This window comes from Otolemur garnettii, unplaced genomic scaffold (genome assembly GCF_000181295.1).
Source record: "Otolemur garnettii isolate 467f Iridium unplaced genomic scaffold, OtoGar3 scaffold00126, whole genome shotgun sequence".
Classification (NCBI taxonomy): domain Eukaryota; kingdom Metazoa; phylum Chordata; class Mammalia; order Primates; family Galagidae; genus Otolemur; species Otolemur garnettii.
In genome coordinates this window covers 3458646-3476231 of record NW_003852521.1, presented here as the reverse complement: position 1 = coordinate 3476231, position 17586 = coordinate 3458646, and the positions used below count along the sequence as shown (strand labels likewise).

Here is a 17586-nt window from a genome sequence, read left to right as displayed (position 1 = left end):
CGCCTTAGCCGGTTGAGCTATAGGCGCCGAGCCATCTTCAACTTTCTTTTTCTCTCTCTCATACATGTGTGTGCGTCAGAGAGAGAAATTGAAGGAAATGTTTATAGAATGTAGATTTAAGATATTAGTAAACTGAAAATAATAATTTTGATCATATCATTGAACAAAGCAATAACACTGATACGGCCCCATCTTAAAGTAACATTGTATTTTGATGAATAATTATAGGTATGTATGGTTATTTATTTATATTGTTTGGGATTCATTGAGGGTACAAAGTAAGCATATGTTTTAAAACAAGTAGGACAAAACTGCAATAAAATGACCCTTGATACAGATATTCCTGAAAAATAGTAATTATTGAGCTGAATAACTTTTATAAAATATTACATATCACTTTCTTCTTTCCATGTTTGTTTATTTAATGCTCATGGCCATCTTATTAACTATTATATTCCTCATTTTCAGAAGAAGCAGCATTTATCTCAAAGGAGATAAATGATTTGCCCAAAGTTTAAATGAAACAGAAATGTAACTTGAAATCAGATTTGTAATTCAAGCTTCCTAAAGTTTTCACACTATACTCCATATGTGAATCCATGAACATACATTTCCATCAGTAAGCATTGTATGTAGCATCCTTTTAAAACCAGCAAGAAGCGCTAGATCTACAGAAAGGATATGTATCAAAACCTAGGACAGAAGAGCAATCTGCATAACTAGTACTCTAAAACATTTATTTCTAACTATTTAAAGTTGTAATGCTGTGATGGCAGGTGTAAGCTGTCAGATTTAAAATTCTGAAGTTTGTGAAATGGTAGAGATGCCAATATAAGACACAATAAGAGAAGAATAAATTTCAAGTTAAACATCTGATGTATAAAAAAATACTACATCTGAATGTTGACATCAGTGCTTAATAGCATTCCTTTTCTCTATTCATTTTAGAGCGTCTGTCACAGGAATAAAATTAATTCCCAAACCAAAAGCTATTACCAGTTACAGTGGCACTCGGCCTTCAGTAACCTTTTCATTAGTGACAAAGTCTTGAATATCCCTCTAAATTCATCTGAAAAGATGTCACTTGGGCTGGAAAGGACTATACTTTTGAGATAATAATTTTTAAAATACTTATAAAAAAATCAAAGCCTGATATTTATCATTCTGTGCTCTGTTGTATCCTGCAAGGATACTGTAAGTGTCATGCAGACAATATGAAACAATTTTTTGCTATCAGTTTTATTGATAAATATTTGCAGTTGTAGCAAGTGAGGAATTACTAAAATGTTTACAGAATTCTTTCCTCCTGAGAACAAATATTTTATAGTAGTCAGAAGTTTGGAAAATAATTCAAGCTCAGCGCCTGTGGCTCAAGTGGCTAAGGCGCCAGCCACATACACCAAAAGTGTGGTGGGTTCGAATCCAGCTGGGCTGCCAAACAAAGATGGCTGAAACAAACAAAAAAAAAAAACAGCCAGGCATTGTGGCAGGCGCCTGTGGTCCCAGCTACTTGGGAGGCTGAGGCAGGAGACTTGCTTGAGCCCCGGAGTTGGAGGTTGCTGTGAGCTATGATGCCACAGAACTCTACCCAGGAGGACAGCTTGAGGCTCTGTCTCGAAAGAAAGAAAGGAAGGAAGGAAGGGAGGGAGGGAGGGAGGGAGGGAGGGAAGGAAGGGAAGGAAGGAAGGAAGGAAGGAAGGAAAGGAAGGAAGGAAGGAAGGAAAGGAAGGAAGGAAAGGAAGGAAGGAAAGGAAGGAAGGAAGGAAAGAAAGAAAGAAAGAAGGAAAGACAGACATTCAGATATGTTTGCAAAATATACTCTGAAAGTTAGAATCATAATCTGTCTCCCTTCTTTTTCTTTCTCTCTTTTTATATATATATGTGTGTGTGTATATGTGTGTATATATATGCACATACACACACACACAAAGATATATAGGCAAGAACATTTTCTGAAAATATCTTAAGTACATTTCAAAATAATGAGCCACTGTATCAAACTGAAAGTATTCCGAATACATGTGTGATAGAGTTCTATTGGTATTCTCTATTTCTTTAATAGATTTTAGGTGGTTTTCCAAAGCATTCTAATTTTTCTGTTTTTTGATTGTTTTGTAATTTCTTCCTTTTACATTTCTTCTCTCAGGCATCTGATAATTGGTATTTTTTTGCAATGTAACTTGTCACAATTACAGTATGATTTTTTTTTCAGTATAAGTTAGAGGTGTATAATGGATAAACTCAAAATTAAGAATCAGGTGTTATTTTATATCAGCTTTAATTAGATGAAAATGTATTTTTGCTCCTAATAAATAAACATTATTTACCTATTTCTACAGTCCTTTTGCAAAACTGAACTATCAGATAAACAATACACATTTCATTCTGTAACTTAGAATCTAAGCAGCATTAAAGGATACCAATAAACACCCCATGCACCATGACCAAACATCCGAACTGGTCATTCTATATACATATTTTAAGATTTCAAAAAAAGAGACCACGTTATGGTCGTGACTTCTGCATTTCTTAACTGCAATATTGAAATTATGTTTTGGTCTTGTTCATATGCACCCTGTAACACTGCCAGAGCGTCTACACTACCATTGGCTAATATAACAATTACCCAGAATAAAGAAGTGCCATCCATCTACTAGTAGTGTGATTTATGTACAACATCAATCTCTGAAGAAATATGGCACTCCAATTTATTTATGTATACATAATCTCTACCCTTCACTTTTTTCCCCATAATAGATACTTCTGAAATTAGGTACCATGGAAAGTGCATTAATCTTTTTCTGTATGCATTAGCACATTCTAAGAGTATACAAAGATAGCTTGGCAATCTAAAACACAAAGTATTCTTTTTAAAGTGCTAATTTTTCCCCAGGGAGGAATTTACTCACTAGGAAACATCAAATTATAAAAACAAATATTGTGCTCTTGGAATGGTAGCATAGACACCAGTTGAGGGCTTTTTTTTGTTTGTTTGTTTATTATAGCTCTGTAATTTAAACAGAAGGAATTATACCATATTTTAAAAGTTAGTAGAGTTGCAAATATACAGACACATTCTGAACGAGATACCCTTTTCCATAAATATGAGTTTAGCACAGAAGTGCTCACATAGCATGTCTACCAACATAGGATGGGTAAATCTACTCCAGACTCATTCTCAACAGTGTCCTAATCAGGTTTCAAATGGATATGCCAACTTCAAAATCTGTATTCTACAAATGCTTAGAGATTAGGACTCTTTATGAAGGCCCCTATCTTTTACATTTGGTAAAGTATTAAAGGTATTGTCAAACAGACAATTCATCTAATAGTCCAAAGTATCTTATAAAGATAACTTACGACTAGCAAGTCACCGTCATATATAGTAACAACAAGAATATAAAGTCCACATTTAAAAAGATCAACGCATGCCAGTATCATAATATGTTACATATTTTCTAGTCATATGCACCAATTTGTTGTGCCTCAAACACAGAAACAAGTATAATACTATACCATATATGTGTATACATCATAGTAGCATAATAAACTCAACTCTAATCAAGAAAAAATTAAATAATTTAGGAACAATAGAACTTTACAATAGAAGGGATGATTCTTTAAATTTTTCTTTACTCTTTAGGAAAAAAATAAGACTTTTTGTAAACATCTCCATAGCTATCTTTTTTCAACATATTACTGAAAACTATTATTCAAATAGTAAATATTTAAGTGACGTGGATAAAATATATCCTAACACATAATTAACACTTTCAGAAAAAACAAGCATTTGTTAAAAGAAATGATTATAAATATTTTCTATCTTGCATTTTTAACTACATTTTCATAAATAATGTATTTAAAAGTGCTGAGTATGATAGGATAGTCAGCAACGGCAGTGTAAACAGAATTTTTGTTTTCTACTCTGCAAATTTTTTAAAATCCCATTTTGTCAAACAATGCGACAGTTAAAATATTTGCATAGGGAATAGATAATAGCCCTTTTAATCATGTCTCCTGAATTCTATATAAATTAGAAAATCATATTCACATTAAAAAAATTCTTGAAATGTTTTAAGGTTATGGAAAAAGAAACTTACGATGCTAACCTTTCAAGTAAAATAAATTTAAAAAGAAAACCCCAAACTTGTTTTTTAAAAAACATGTTTAATAAATTAAAAAATGAGAGGTAGTTAAAAAATGATAAAGAAAACCTATAATTTTAATATCATCCTTAATATAAGGCCAGTGTTCTCAGTGGATATAAATCTTTTTAAAACTTTCATTTTAGGTTACTCAGTATTATAGTCATTCAGTTTAAGATTAAAAAAATAGTCTCCAGGGGGGAATAATATTCAAATGTAACACCTTGGTATAAATATGACACTGATTATTGTTAGCATTTTTGTGCACAATAGGATAATATTGTTTTCTGGAAGGTCAGAAGTACATGCCAACATCAGGCAAGTTTTTTGTCTTAAAGATTTCGGGTACTTATAAAAAATAATATGGCAGCTAGGAGATCTGAGCACAGTACTGCCTTCTGAGAATGGATGAAAATAAAGAGGTTGGTTTTAACATCTTCAAAACAATTCATTCTTAAGATAGTATGTGAAAAGAGTTAGTTAAGGTCTGAAGTAGAGCGTTATCTTCTTCATAACCCTTATAAAACTTCTTTTGGCAAAAACTTAGCTTTTCACTGGATTTCACCTTCAAGGGAAGTGTGCCACAGGAGTGATGCCATTCATTACATGTTTTACAATGCTACATGTAGGCATTCCTTTATTAAATCATTTTTACATTCCAAAACTAAGTTATCAAGCTTATTATTTTTGTTTTTTGCTGAAGTACATAACTTTACACAACCATTTTAGAACTGGAGAGCCAGTCTTTAACAAATTAATTACAGTATTGGACATCTGATATATACATAGATTCATTTTCTTCTATTACAATTAAAAACAATATCACTCTTTGATTTGTCATTGAGATAGAGTATCTTCAAATTGTTTTGTGCTTTTATTCTTTCTTCTTTTTCTTCTTTTAATATAGCAAACTGTTCTGTAAAGAAAATGCCACTGTTTTGGCAGTCAAAAACCAGAGGACGCCTCCATTAGGATTTTCCAGCAGAGATAATAGCTCTTTTTTCATGTACAGAAATATTGGCTTCAAAATTATTGTATTGTATACTGAACACAGTATATAGCATATTAAATATCATTGTTACATGGTAAAAAAAAGCCTTTTTTGTCTTTGATTATGTTTAAAAAAATGCAAACCAAGGCCAGTTTTTTGGCAATTATTTCTATAAGACCATATTGCACAAAAGTCCTTAAATACAGATATAATTTATGCTACTGGATTAAATATTACAACAACTATGTGGCAAATGAAGCAGTTTTACTTTGCACATGCAGTCTCTGGAGATACACTAGGAGACTGTTCATAGGACTACAAATACAGTTTGCTTGCAAACAGGAGTGTTGAATAAAACAATTTGGCAATTCATTGTTTCATGTGGAATCTTCTCCAAACTCAATCATGGATAACCTTGATAAAAATGGAGACAAAGACCATAATGGTTGTATTTTCACAGTAGCCTGAGGAATGCTAAACTGTAGTTCTCCAGGAGCTCAGTTTCTGATGTTATTTAACTACTTTTATTTCCCATCCCAGCCCTCTAAAACGATTTTTTTAAGAGGAAATTTAAGATTCAGAAGAAGAGCCGGCAGTACTTTCAACAAATGACTTATAAATTTGAGAGTTCAAAAACCTTGGAAAAGAATCTCTGTGCATTAAAGTATATATCTGAAGTTGGGCATCTTCATACATGTGAGGGCTGGGATCCAACAGATTTCTATTGATCACCTCTCTAACTCGAGAATCAAGACTGACCTAAAAAGAAATGAGAGCAGATACATTAAATAGTATGTTTCCAAAAGACCTCAGTTAAGTACCTGTAGATTGCTGATACTCAGAGAAACCTCAAAGGGTAAATGCAAGTATTTAAAATCTTGGGATCATCTTTTATTTCAAAGGCTTTTATTTTATATCCCAGTGTACTTCTCTCTCCAAAAGGTGGATTAAACAAACAGAAGACAACCAGTCTTTCAAACTAGAGATTTAGTTCACAGATATTTCAACATGGATTTACCTTTTCTATGCATACATTCAAGGTGGTTTTATTTATTTTTATTTTTTTGGCATTTTCTGCTCTTGTGGAGGTATCAGAGAGTTCCCTAGACAGAAGAGGAATTCACCTCTTCCTATTGTGTGACAGTGGTGGATGATTGTCTGGTCAACAAGTTAAAAAATCTAATGGCAAAGAAGAATCCTCTAATGAAGATTAACATGCATATCAAATGCTGACTCCCAACAGTTTCCCATCAAATCATACTGTGTCCAATGTAAGAAGTGAGGAATGTGGAAGGGCTTGGTAAAGAGGACAGTAAGCATGGTTCATGTCTTCCATCTCCCTGACGAGGCCTAGGAAACATCCTTAGATACGTTTATCCAGAGATCTGTGTACCACAAACAAAGCAGAACAACTGCTTTAAGTGGACTTTCTTTCTTCCTTTCTCCCTCCCTTCCTTCCTTTATTTTTTTTATATAGACATTGTCTTGCTCTGTCACTCCAGCTAGAATGCCATGGTGTCAACTTAGCTCATAGCAACCTCAAACTCCTGGGCTCCAGCGATCCTTCTGCCTTAGGCTCCCGACTAGCTGGGACTACAGGTACCGGCTACTGTACCCAGCTAATTTTTCTACTTTTAGAAGAGATGGGTCTCACTCTTCAACTCCTTAGCTAAAGTGAGCCTCCCACTTCAGCCTCCCAGAGTGCAGAGACTACAGATAGGAGCCACTGTACCTGGCCTTGACATGGAATCTTTAAAAAGAGAAATATAAACAGGAATTTGGAATACTCAGTAAAATAGTCAACACAGTATTATCTTCTGAAGGATGTAGGCAAAGTGAATTGAAAGTCTTCTGGAAAGGATTCACCATTGTAGATGCGGTTAAGAACACCTGTGATTCATGGGAGGAAGTCAAAATACCAACATTAACAGGAAGAAGTCGAGTTCTATTCTCAAGGATGTCTTTGTGAAGTTCAAGACTTCAGAGGAGGAAGTGACAGCAGATGTCATAGAAAAAGCAAGAGAATTATATTTAAAAGTGACCTGAAGATGTGACCGAATTGCTGCAATTTCAACATTTTAACAGATAGAGAGTAGCTTCCCATGGATGAGCAAAGCAAGTCATGTCTTGAAATGAAATCTACTGGTGAAGATGCTATGGACATTGTCGAAATGACAACAAAGGATGTAGAATATTACATAAACTTACTGATAAAGCAGTGGCAGAGTTTGAGAGGACTGACTCCAATTTTGGAAGAAGTTTTATTGTGGGTAAAACGCTATCAAACACTGTCACATGCTACAGAGAATCTTTCACGAAAATAAGAGGCCATAGATGCAGCAAGCTTCATCATTGTCTTAGTTTAAGAAATTGCCACAGCCACCCCAACCTTGAGCAACAACCACCCTGATCACTCAGCAGCCATCATGTCAGGACCCAACAGCAGCAGAACGATTATGACTCACTGAAGACTCACAGGAATGTAAACATTTTTTAGCATCAGGGTATTTTTAAATTAAGGGAGGTACATTACTTTTCAGACATACTGCTACTGCGCACTTCATAGACTACAGTATAGTATAAATATAGCTTTTATATGAACTGAGAAACCAAAACACTTGTGCAACTTGCTTTACTGAGATACTCGCTTTCTTGCAATGGGGTGCAATGAACCCTCACTATCTCTGAGGTACGCCTGGAAAACATCTTATGGCTGAACAATATTTTCTTTATTGTTGGGAATTATTTAAAAATAAAGATGTTCTGGAAAGGAATTGTTTGACTTTTTTTTCTGTGTCATTACCATAGGAAGTCATCATCAGTTCAAAGCAATTAAAAAGCACAGAATATTCCCCAAAGGTTTTTATTTTATCTAAAAATGTATTTCCTTTTCACGCCATATGAAAACATTGACTTTGGAGTTTAAACTGATTTATGTGATTCTCAAATGTGGTGTCATGCTAAGGGGAAGCCTTACCAGATCCATACCACTGGTTTTGGACATAATGCTCTTACTGTCAAACTTGGGAGAATTTTGTTTTAATGAAGAAGGGAACCTTAGATTAGCGATAAAGAAAAGAGAATAATCTTCTTCCAAATAATAATGTCATTAAATATGCAAACGGTTTCTTCTCAATAGCTGGAATCATGTTTGTTAGCTGAAGATAAGACAGAAATAAAATAAGTTGAATTATTAAATGCCTCGAGTCCTCATTATTTCATCTACCATTTTTTTGGCACATTAAAAGCAGTAGTGACATATTGCAGAAAAAATGCTCTCATTCCACATTTGGTAATCTGTAACAAAAATGCATTTGTTATTTGCATTTAAAGAATAAAATATTTACCTTAAGATCTGGTTGGTTGTTTAAAAGGTTGTTGGTCAGTCAAAAGAAGAGTAGAGAGATCAGAGAATGAGGATAAACCCCTGGATATTACGATCAGAGTTTCATCTTGTGGCATCATTGTGCTTCAGAATGTGGAACATCTATAATACAGCTATTGGAGGTGGATGCCAGCTTGGGCTAAGCCACAGTCTCCCTAGGATACAGGGGGGTCTGGATGGCCTGTAAAGCCACCTTATCTGGTCTCTACTGCATGAGGGACTGAGGAGTTTGCTGCATGGAAGTCATCCTAAGGGAAGAGAAAGTTGAGTAGCACAAGACAAGAACTCTCCTTGGACAATGAACGTCCATGTCCTCTCCCTCAGTCTCTACAGACTCGGATGGGGATGGTGGAGGGACGGCAGGTGCATCAACAATAAATGAGTTTATTAAAAAGCACCACTACTGCAAGACAGGGCACAAGGCAGCAGTGACAGGTTTGTCAGGATTTAACCGGCAGTTTGGGCAGTGCTTAAAACTTCAGCAAGTGTGAAGGCAACTGAAGCTTTAAAAAGACACAAGTGACCCTGCGATGGGTCTCTGTGATCCTGGAAACATTCGTTCCCACGGGAGTAGGACCTAGGGAAGCAGAAAAGCAAGCGGCTTGCAAGCGTGACAAAAACATTCAGCAGCAATTCCACAAATTATTGGGAAGGAGAAAATAATGAGAGCACACGGTTCAACAAGAGTCTGGAGGTAAAGTGGGGAGAATGAAAACAGAAATCTTGCTAGTGTGACTTGGGAAAACCTAGGGTAGACTGGGCTAAATACTGTGGCTAATCTCACTAACTTTCTATCCAGTGAAGAATATAAAGATAAGGGAATACTGCAGACAGGAAGTACACCAAGTTGTGTTCTAGTCATCAAGATACAACAGAAAATTTCACCCTATGGAAAATTTTGGCAGAATTATACTGAAAATGATGAATTTTCACCGAAAGCCTCTCTCTCCTATAGTGGGCCCTCCTTTATGTTAATTTAGCTAATTTCCTGAAAAATTTTTTTACATATCACAATTAAGCTCCCCCATTTTCCTCATCTTATTTTTAATATGACTGAATTTGCTTTATTCAGGATTCTTTTCTAAGTAAAATTCTGATTGTTTTCTTTTTCTCATGATAAAATCATATACAATTTAATTATGCCATTGGAAATTATCTTTTCTTTTTGTTGTTGTTATTTGTTTGTCTTACTATGTTGCCCTCGCTAGAGTGCTGTCGTGTCACGGCTCACAGCTGCTGTGGCATCACAGCTCATAGCAACCTCAAATTCTTGGGCTTAAGCAATTCTCTTGCCTCAGCCTCCCAAGTAGCTGTGACTACAGGCACCCGCCACAATGCCCAGATATTTTTGCTTATAGTTGTCATCATTTTGTTTAGTGGGCCCTGGGCCAGGCTTGAACCCGCCAGCCTCAATGTATGTGGCTGGCACCGTAACCACTGTGCTACAGGTGCCAAGCCTATCTTTTCTGTTTGAACTAAATTTGATATTCCCATGTTAAAATTTACAGATGTAAAGAACATCTAATTCTATCAATTTTAATAAATTTTTACTATGCACATTTAGTCATATATTATTTTGTGCTTGTTGTTTTTACTGAAAATAATTATAAGTTGCAAATAAGACAGACTATTTTAATTTATCTTTGGGAATGAATATTACTGGTAAGATAAAGTGTAGTAACCCTATTGTTGGTGGTGTCCAGATGATGGGAAACTCTATCACTCTGGTCTTCGGGAGGATTCTGGCATGTGGTGAAGGTTACTGTTACTCATTTTGTTTGAAATTCTAAAGTTGGGTTTACAGAAATAAAGAAAGAACTGACCAGCGTGTTGTAGCTGGAAAATCACCATTCCAGGAATCAGCTGCTGGGCTTGTGCTCTGTCTGTTCTACCAGGTATAATTATAATGTCTTAGGATATTTTTTACCTTCAGAGAATCACTTTCCTCTGATGTTAAGGGGTGCCATCTGTCTTGGCTGCATGATTATTGTGAGACGTAGATTATAACATATTATTTTAATCTTTTTCTTGAGACAAGGCTAGACTGCCATTTAAGGGATCCTCTTGCCTCAGCCTCCCAAGTAGCTGGAACTACAGGAACTTGCCACTGCACCCAGCTAATTTTTCTATTTTTAGTTGTGATGGGTCTCACTCTTGTTCAGGCTGGTCTCCAACTTCTGAGCTCAAGCCATCCTCCTGCCTGGGCTTCCCAGAGTGCCAGGATTACAGGTGTGAGCCACAGCGCCCAGCCAGGTTGTAATAATAGATGAAAGACCACTGTGGCAACAACAAAGTTAAGCCCAGTGTAAAGGATTAATAGCAATAATAGTAATAATACTTGATGATAATTGTAATAACACCTTGATCAAACATGAATGTCTCTGGCTTTAGGTCAATTTTAGTTTTTATCTCTCAGGGTGACTTTGCATGACTATTCCTATCCTAAACTACACTAGTCACTCTCCACCTCCTACAATTTTTAGTTACTTGTTTCAACATGATTTGCCTGTCCTCCTAAAATGTAAACTCCACAAGGGATAGACCAGTGCCTGCCATGTTCACCATTATATCCCCAATATCTAGCTTAGTGCCTGGCTCGTGGCAAATACTCAATAAATATTTTCTTAATGATAATATGTATGTGTAAAGTGATAAATCAGAGAAAATAAGAGTCCAATGATGCCTGTTTAAATAAAGTAATCTACATCAGTGAAAGTGCTCAATCTGCATAATTTCACTGGAAGGTACATATACGTGCACACGTAGAATTTGCAGGTGTATCACAGAAGCATGATTTTTAGATAGTTCTAGTATTTAAATAGGTTGTTTTGCATTTCTCTCAGAGAGTAACCGGAAACTTAGGGTGAAATCAGAGCAAGAAAACAATTCCTCCTGCTAATAACATCAGCACATGGCAGAGCATGAACATCTATCACGGATCTGGGGGACCGCAGGGCTTCCTCCGTGTCCTTGGATCTATCACAATGGGGAGCTGGAGGCTCCAGAGCCCTGAAGCGAGTCGCTGAGTGTCACAGCGATGGGGAGTGGTAGGACCACATTTCAGTCCTGGGTAATGACAATGCCGTCACTAAGCAGATTTGTAGATTACTGAACAAATGCAATTTTCTTCAATATAGTTAAAAGTCGTATTTGTTGAAAGATGTATAATTATTTCTCTTTCCAATAGTTCAATGCTGGTTATAGTTGATAACAGCCTTTAAATAGATGTTTTATTCAAGATCTTTATTTTACTACATTTGTCTTTTCAATGCCTAATAAAATGCAAGCTGCCAGTAGGATCTGTTATGTGCAGCAAGGCTATGATTAGTCTTAAATGCCTCTTTATTATCTTCATTTGCTTTCCCCTGGGTGACATCATTTAAAAAATTTATTTTAAACATAATAAAATAAAAAATTTACTTTTTGAAGAAATGCTATGTATTTAAATTTTTAGATTTTTTTTAAATTTAAAATTTAGCCTTTTCCCTCTTAAATATACACTTCACCAAGAATAGAAGTTCTCACTTCTTATTTTATAACATAATGCTTGAATGAATGAAATAACTTACATTGAATAAATTACATTATTTTCAGTGTACTGACATCACGGGTTTTGTTAAGGGAAAAATTTATATATTTATAAATAAAATTTTAAGGATGACTTTACACTTAATTAAGAGGAACTTGATAATCAAATTAAGATAAATAAAAATCTAGTGAAGAAAATACAGTTTTGTCCAATAATAAAATCTTGATCGTTTTTAGTTATTTAGTCATTACCATTTTATAACTAAGTCAAACATTTACTTTCTTTAAAAATGTAAGTAGAAACAGCCATTGACTTCAGAGGTGGAAAGGCCAGATGGTCTAGCTCCAAAATGAAAACTAGATATGACTCTTATTGGTCTGTAGGGGGCTACCTTGAGCACGATGTTGGGAAGGATTCTGAGGTTCAGTCTGCGTGCAGCAGTAAAGAGGACCATATGCAGAAGCCATGTAATTTGGAGGGGAGGGAGAAGAGGGGGCACAAATGGCCTTATAGCCTCTCTGTGGCTTTGATTTATAGTCTCTGTGCCCATTTTTATTATTTTTGTAAAGAAATCAACTGAACAGTGAAACACAGGCAAAGTGATTTATCCAAGACCACAAATGAGGTTGCAGCAAAGCCAGGACTGGAATTCTGTGCACCTGAGTATTGCTGGTCCCGTGCTCTGACTACACAGCTGTCTTCATGTGGTACGTGTCTCTCCAGGGTTAGAAAACAAAGTTTGAGGAGGGATTACTCCTGTCATTAGTTACTAATGTATAGCAGCTGGTTAGAAATTGATGTGTCAAGGGCTCTGAAATAGCTATAAAGCACATACCATACTGTGTATCTGTGAGTCAAGTCGTTGAACATGATACGTTGGTTTAAAATACAGCTTTTTAACCATTATCTTGTATGACTGAAAGTACTTACTTTTGGTTTATTTTGTTTTTGCTGCTAAACAATGGTGAAATTTAATTACTGTGTTGACAGGTGAAAAATCAGTTGCTAAGCCAAAGCTCTTCACATAGTCTGATAATTTAGATTCTATGTCAAGAGTTATTTACAAGTTATTTCCAAGTCAGCAAAGTGATAAAAATTTGAATTTCACCTCCGTGTATCTCTTTGTATGATATTTTGAGGGTGTTAAAGAGTAATAGTTAATGTGGATAACAGGAAACATAAAGGAGAGAATAAATATAGTTATGATATTAGTCTATGTAATTCAGGTGAGTTCAACTATGTTCTTGCTCAGGAAATAATATTTAATGGCTTTTTCTGAAACTCAGAGTAACTTTGTAAAAATTAAGTATTTGACAAAGCTCCATCAATCAGTAACATCTGAAAATCAGGGGCGATAAAGATAATAGGAAAATGTTTCTCATAAAAACTCAAGATTACAAAATGGAAACTCCAGAAATAAAGGAACTATATATACTTAATATGGAGAGTATTTTTTTCCTAACATTTGCAACAGGAATCGTTTTAAGATGATACGCATATAGTACAAAGGAACGGCCTACATAATCTAGACAATTATCACTATAAGATGACACATTTCACACAGTTCAGGGAGAGAAATGGGATAATCTTCCCAGGGATTCTGTAATTTTGTGTATTACACAGAGAACCACATCTTTGGCCACACTTCTATCATCAGGTTTATTTGCCATATAATACAACCCTTTCATTTTTAAAGAGAAATTTTAGGGCTAGGTGTGGTGGCTCATACCTGTCATCTTAGCACTCTGGGAGGCTGAGCTGAGTGTACTGTTTGAGCTCAGGAGATTGAAACCAGCCTGACCCAAAGAAAGACTCCATCTCTACCAAAAATAGAAAAATTAGCCAGGCATGGTGGTACATGCCTATAGTCCAAGCTACTTGGGAGAGGCTGAGGCAAGAGATCATTTGACCCTAGGAGTTTGAGGTTGCTGTGAGCTATGATGTCATGGCACTCTACCCAGAATGACAAAGTGAGACTGTCTCAAAAACAAATAAATAATATGAAGAGAAATTAATTCAAGAACAAAGAGAAAGCTTAGAGCACTTCCAAAGAGAGTAGGAAGTGGGTCCCTCTCATGAATAAGAAGAGGTGAGAGAGTTCAAAAAGCAACTTTGAAACAAGAATGTTCTGAGATCAGTGTAATGGCATAAAATAAAATAATATAAAAGAAAATAAAAATGAGAATTATCACGTTAATAAAATCCAAATGGAGTGGGTTATATGCTGATGTTCTAGGTAGACAGAAATCTGAATGTATTTTTCGGATGCAGAATTACCCTGGTGTTAGAAATACAGCGGGACATCAGGGATAAATGTTCTGAGGCTACCGAAAGATTCTCCCCACCTTGTTTTTATGAATACTTTTTCCGTGTTCATGTAGGAAATAAAAAATAAAACTATCTTTTGTGCATCCAATTCTAGATTGCTCATTTTGTAGGAACAATTATACTGGAGTACTGGAATACCACTGGCACTTTAACTTAACTAATAAAATTGTAAATTATGTAGGTACTGTATACCTAAATAGAAGTGAAATAGTTGATACAGCATTCTAAACTTAGAGATTAACAAAACAGACACTATTTCCTTTTATAGGTCTCCGAGTAAGGAGTGTGAGGCAGGATGGAGCCACACACTGAGCGATGGATGAGGGACTGATGACCAAGGCCCATGATGTTCAGGTGCACCAGACGGGGGTGCGGAGGCTAAACCTTCCAGCTTTTCTAAGAGCAGAAAGTATCAGATCAGAATATTTAAATGCAAAGTAAAAAGCACAGTCCTTTAGAATAAAAAGACAAGACTAGAAGAAGGTGGCTTGGGAAAAAGAAGAGATTCTGGGAATGTCTTTGTTCTTGAGGTGCCTCTGGAGCTCTGTCACTCAGAGATCTGGGGGCCTAGTCACATGATTAACCCCTCCTGCACCAAATGATTTTAACTATTAGCTGAAACACTTCTTGAGGACAAATTAAGTTTTTTAAAATGAATGGAAAAGAGCTATTTGGTTGCTAGAAGTGTTCCTGATTGATTAGTTACATTCCAGCAAGGAGAGAAAAAAGCCTGAACTTTCAATAACATAAAATCTGAATGAAGTAAAATAATTTTCATTTCCCACTCCCATCCCCAAATATTAGTAGCCAAAAGGTCCATTCTTCAGTTCTGTAAAAATTCAATAAACTAAAAATTCAATAAACTAAAAATCACTAAAAAACATGTCAGGCAGCTGGGCACCTGTTGCTCAGTGGCTAGGGCACCAGCCACATGCACCAGGGCTGGCAGGTTCGAACCTGGCCCAGACCTGCCAAACAACCATGACAACTACAACAACAAAAAACTAGGCATTGTGGCTGGCACCTTTAGCCCAGTTACTTAGGAGGCTGAGGCAAGAGAATCACTTAAGCCCAAGAGTTTGAGGTTGCTGTGAGCTGTGATGCCACAGCACTCTATGGAGGGCAACATAGTGAGACTGTCTTAAAAAAAAAAAAAGGTCAGCTTTTTTGTTTCTTTTTGGAGCCAATACCAGAAATTTTCAAACTATTATGTGTGTACAGATTTCTGAGCCCTATTTCCAAAACTTCAGATTCAGAAGTCCCTGGTAGGCCTTAAGAATATGCTTTTTTTTGCAGTTTTTGGCCAGGGCCAGGTTTGAACCCACCACCTCTGGTATATGGGGCTGGCGCCCTACTCCTTTGAGCCACAGGTACTGCCCAAGAATATGCTTTTTAAACAAATGCTCCACTATCTTATGTGATCTGGGATCGTGCCTTCAGAAACACTGCCCTTAAGTATGTTCTTATTTTCATTTTAGTTTAAGCCACAGCAGATCCTGTGCTTAAACAGGCTTCTTGGTGTTAGTTCTGAAAAGCCAGTGGACACAATCCAGCCGGAGATAAAGAATGAAAGCACAGTGGAGACCCTCAGCCTCCAAACAGTGCTCAGGGAGATTCTCGGGATGGAAGCTAATTTATCCACCCAGAGTCGCCTTCTGACCCGTGCATATCCCATGCACTACCCAGTTTGGACAACTGTCCCTTAAGGGTTACCCTTGGTTTTAGAAAGCCCACCTCCCTATTTTCCATATTTTTACCTCTTTTGGTGATAGTATGGAAATGTAATCTTCATATATCGTTCTGGCCTTTTCTTCAATGACTTTTTTGTTCTGCTCTTTCTTTAAGTCTTCACAGGCAAGCCAGAAAAGGAGGTTCTCTTCACTATATTCTGTCCGGAGGAATTCTCTGAAAAGGTTTCTTCCAGCTGGGGCTTTCATCATTTTGTCAAAATTTTGAGACCAGGATAAGACTTCCTCTGCAGTGGGGTTTTGGCTGTGAAGACAGAATGGGGTCATTATCAAAAGGGAATTTTGACCCATAATGATACACAGGTAAAGGGAAGAGCTGATGGACAGCAGCCCACGTTGATAGATAGGTTAAGGAGAGAAGCTGAGAGACACTCTATCCACTGCTGCCATCTAGTGGTCATAGCTTTGCCGGTCAGTGCAGCCCGACTAGGAAATACGTAAATATCCGGGCAAGACTAGGTCAGTTATTTCTGGGTCTCCACAAAAATTAACATAGGCACAAGAAGCATGCGAGGAAGCCAAGCATTCAAATAGCCAGGGACTTTATACAAGATGCACAACATCCTAAATCCCTAATGAAGCCTAGAAATGTTCAAACTAACAATATGTTGCAAGTTGATAAAACAATCTATTAATTGATTAGGACAAACAGAATTTTTTCTTTGCTTCTGACATAGATTTCTATTTTCTAGCCCTAAGACACAGTTTTATTTTTTTAAAAAATCTGGTAGCTATTTTTTTTCTACTTTGCACTGGATCTAAACTAAGAATACATTGTGTGAATTTGTCACATATGTTCCTAAACTTTAAGAATTTTTTCTATTGATAGTCATGAATAAATTGTTAGTCATCAATGGAATTATTGCGAGTGTGACAGAGAGGGCTTTTACAATAACACTGGGGGCTTTTTAGACATCTCCATTCAGATTTTCACTGACTTCTTTACCGCAGAAGCTGCCAGTCATTAGCTCATATGCAGAGAAAGAGGCTTGAAGATTCTTATGGTTAAAACGATCCAGATCTTGCTTTCTCCAGTCACTGGTTTGGTTAATAATATTTCAACCTAAAATATATTTGGTCAAAGAAGTATTTGTATTTTATATTTTCCTAACCTCCTGGACCAGGCATTTTACACAGATTTTTTTGTTTCATAATGTCTGAATAAACTTGTTTGTTCACTTAAAAATTTTTAAATTTTAAAAAGCTTAAAAATTACTAAGCATCATTAAAACCCTCTCACAAAAGAGCAGGAAGAGAAAGCACCTATACAAATAGTCTATTTGTATTTTGGTTTTATTCCACAGATACTGCATGTCAGCTTCTTATTGGAGAGAAAACATTTATGTAGTCAGAGTGTGTTCCGGGGGAAACAGGCCCTTCGTGACTGACTGCAACCTTCTGTATCTTTTTCTGTGTTTAAACACTTCCCTTATAAAGAGAAATGTTAAGAAATCTTCCCA

At 36.1% G+C, this 17586-nt stretch overlaps 1 protein-coding gene across 1 annotated transcript in view; it reads right to left on the bottom strand.

Moving 5' to 3' along the window:
• Window positions 1-4874: 4874 nt before the first annotated feature.
• Window positions 4875-17586, bottom strand: part of RGS17 (regulator of G protein signaling 17) — a 92815-nt gene continuing 80103 nt past the window's right edge. The window contains exons 4-5 of the mRNA XM_003797865.2: window positions 16136-16370; window positions 4875-5895 (exon numbers count right to left, since the gene is read on the bottom strand). Coding sequence (XP_003797913.1) covers window positions 5707-5895; window positions 16136-16370 — 424 coding nt within the window. The 3' untranslated portion in view covers window positions 4875-5706. The remainder of the gene's footprint in view (window positions 5896-16135; window positions 16371-17586) is intronic.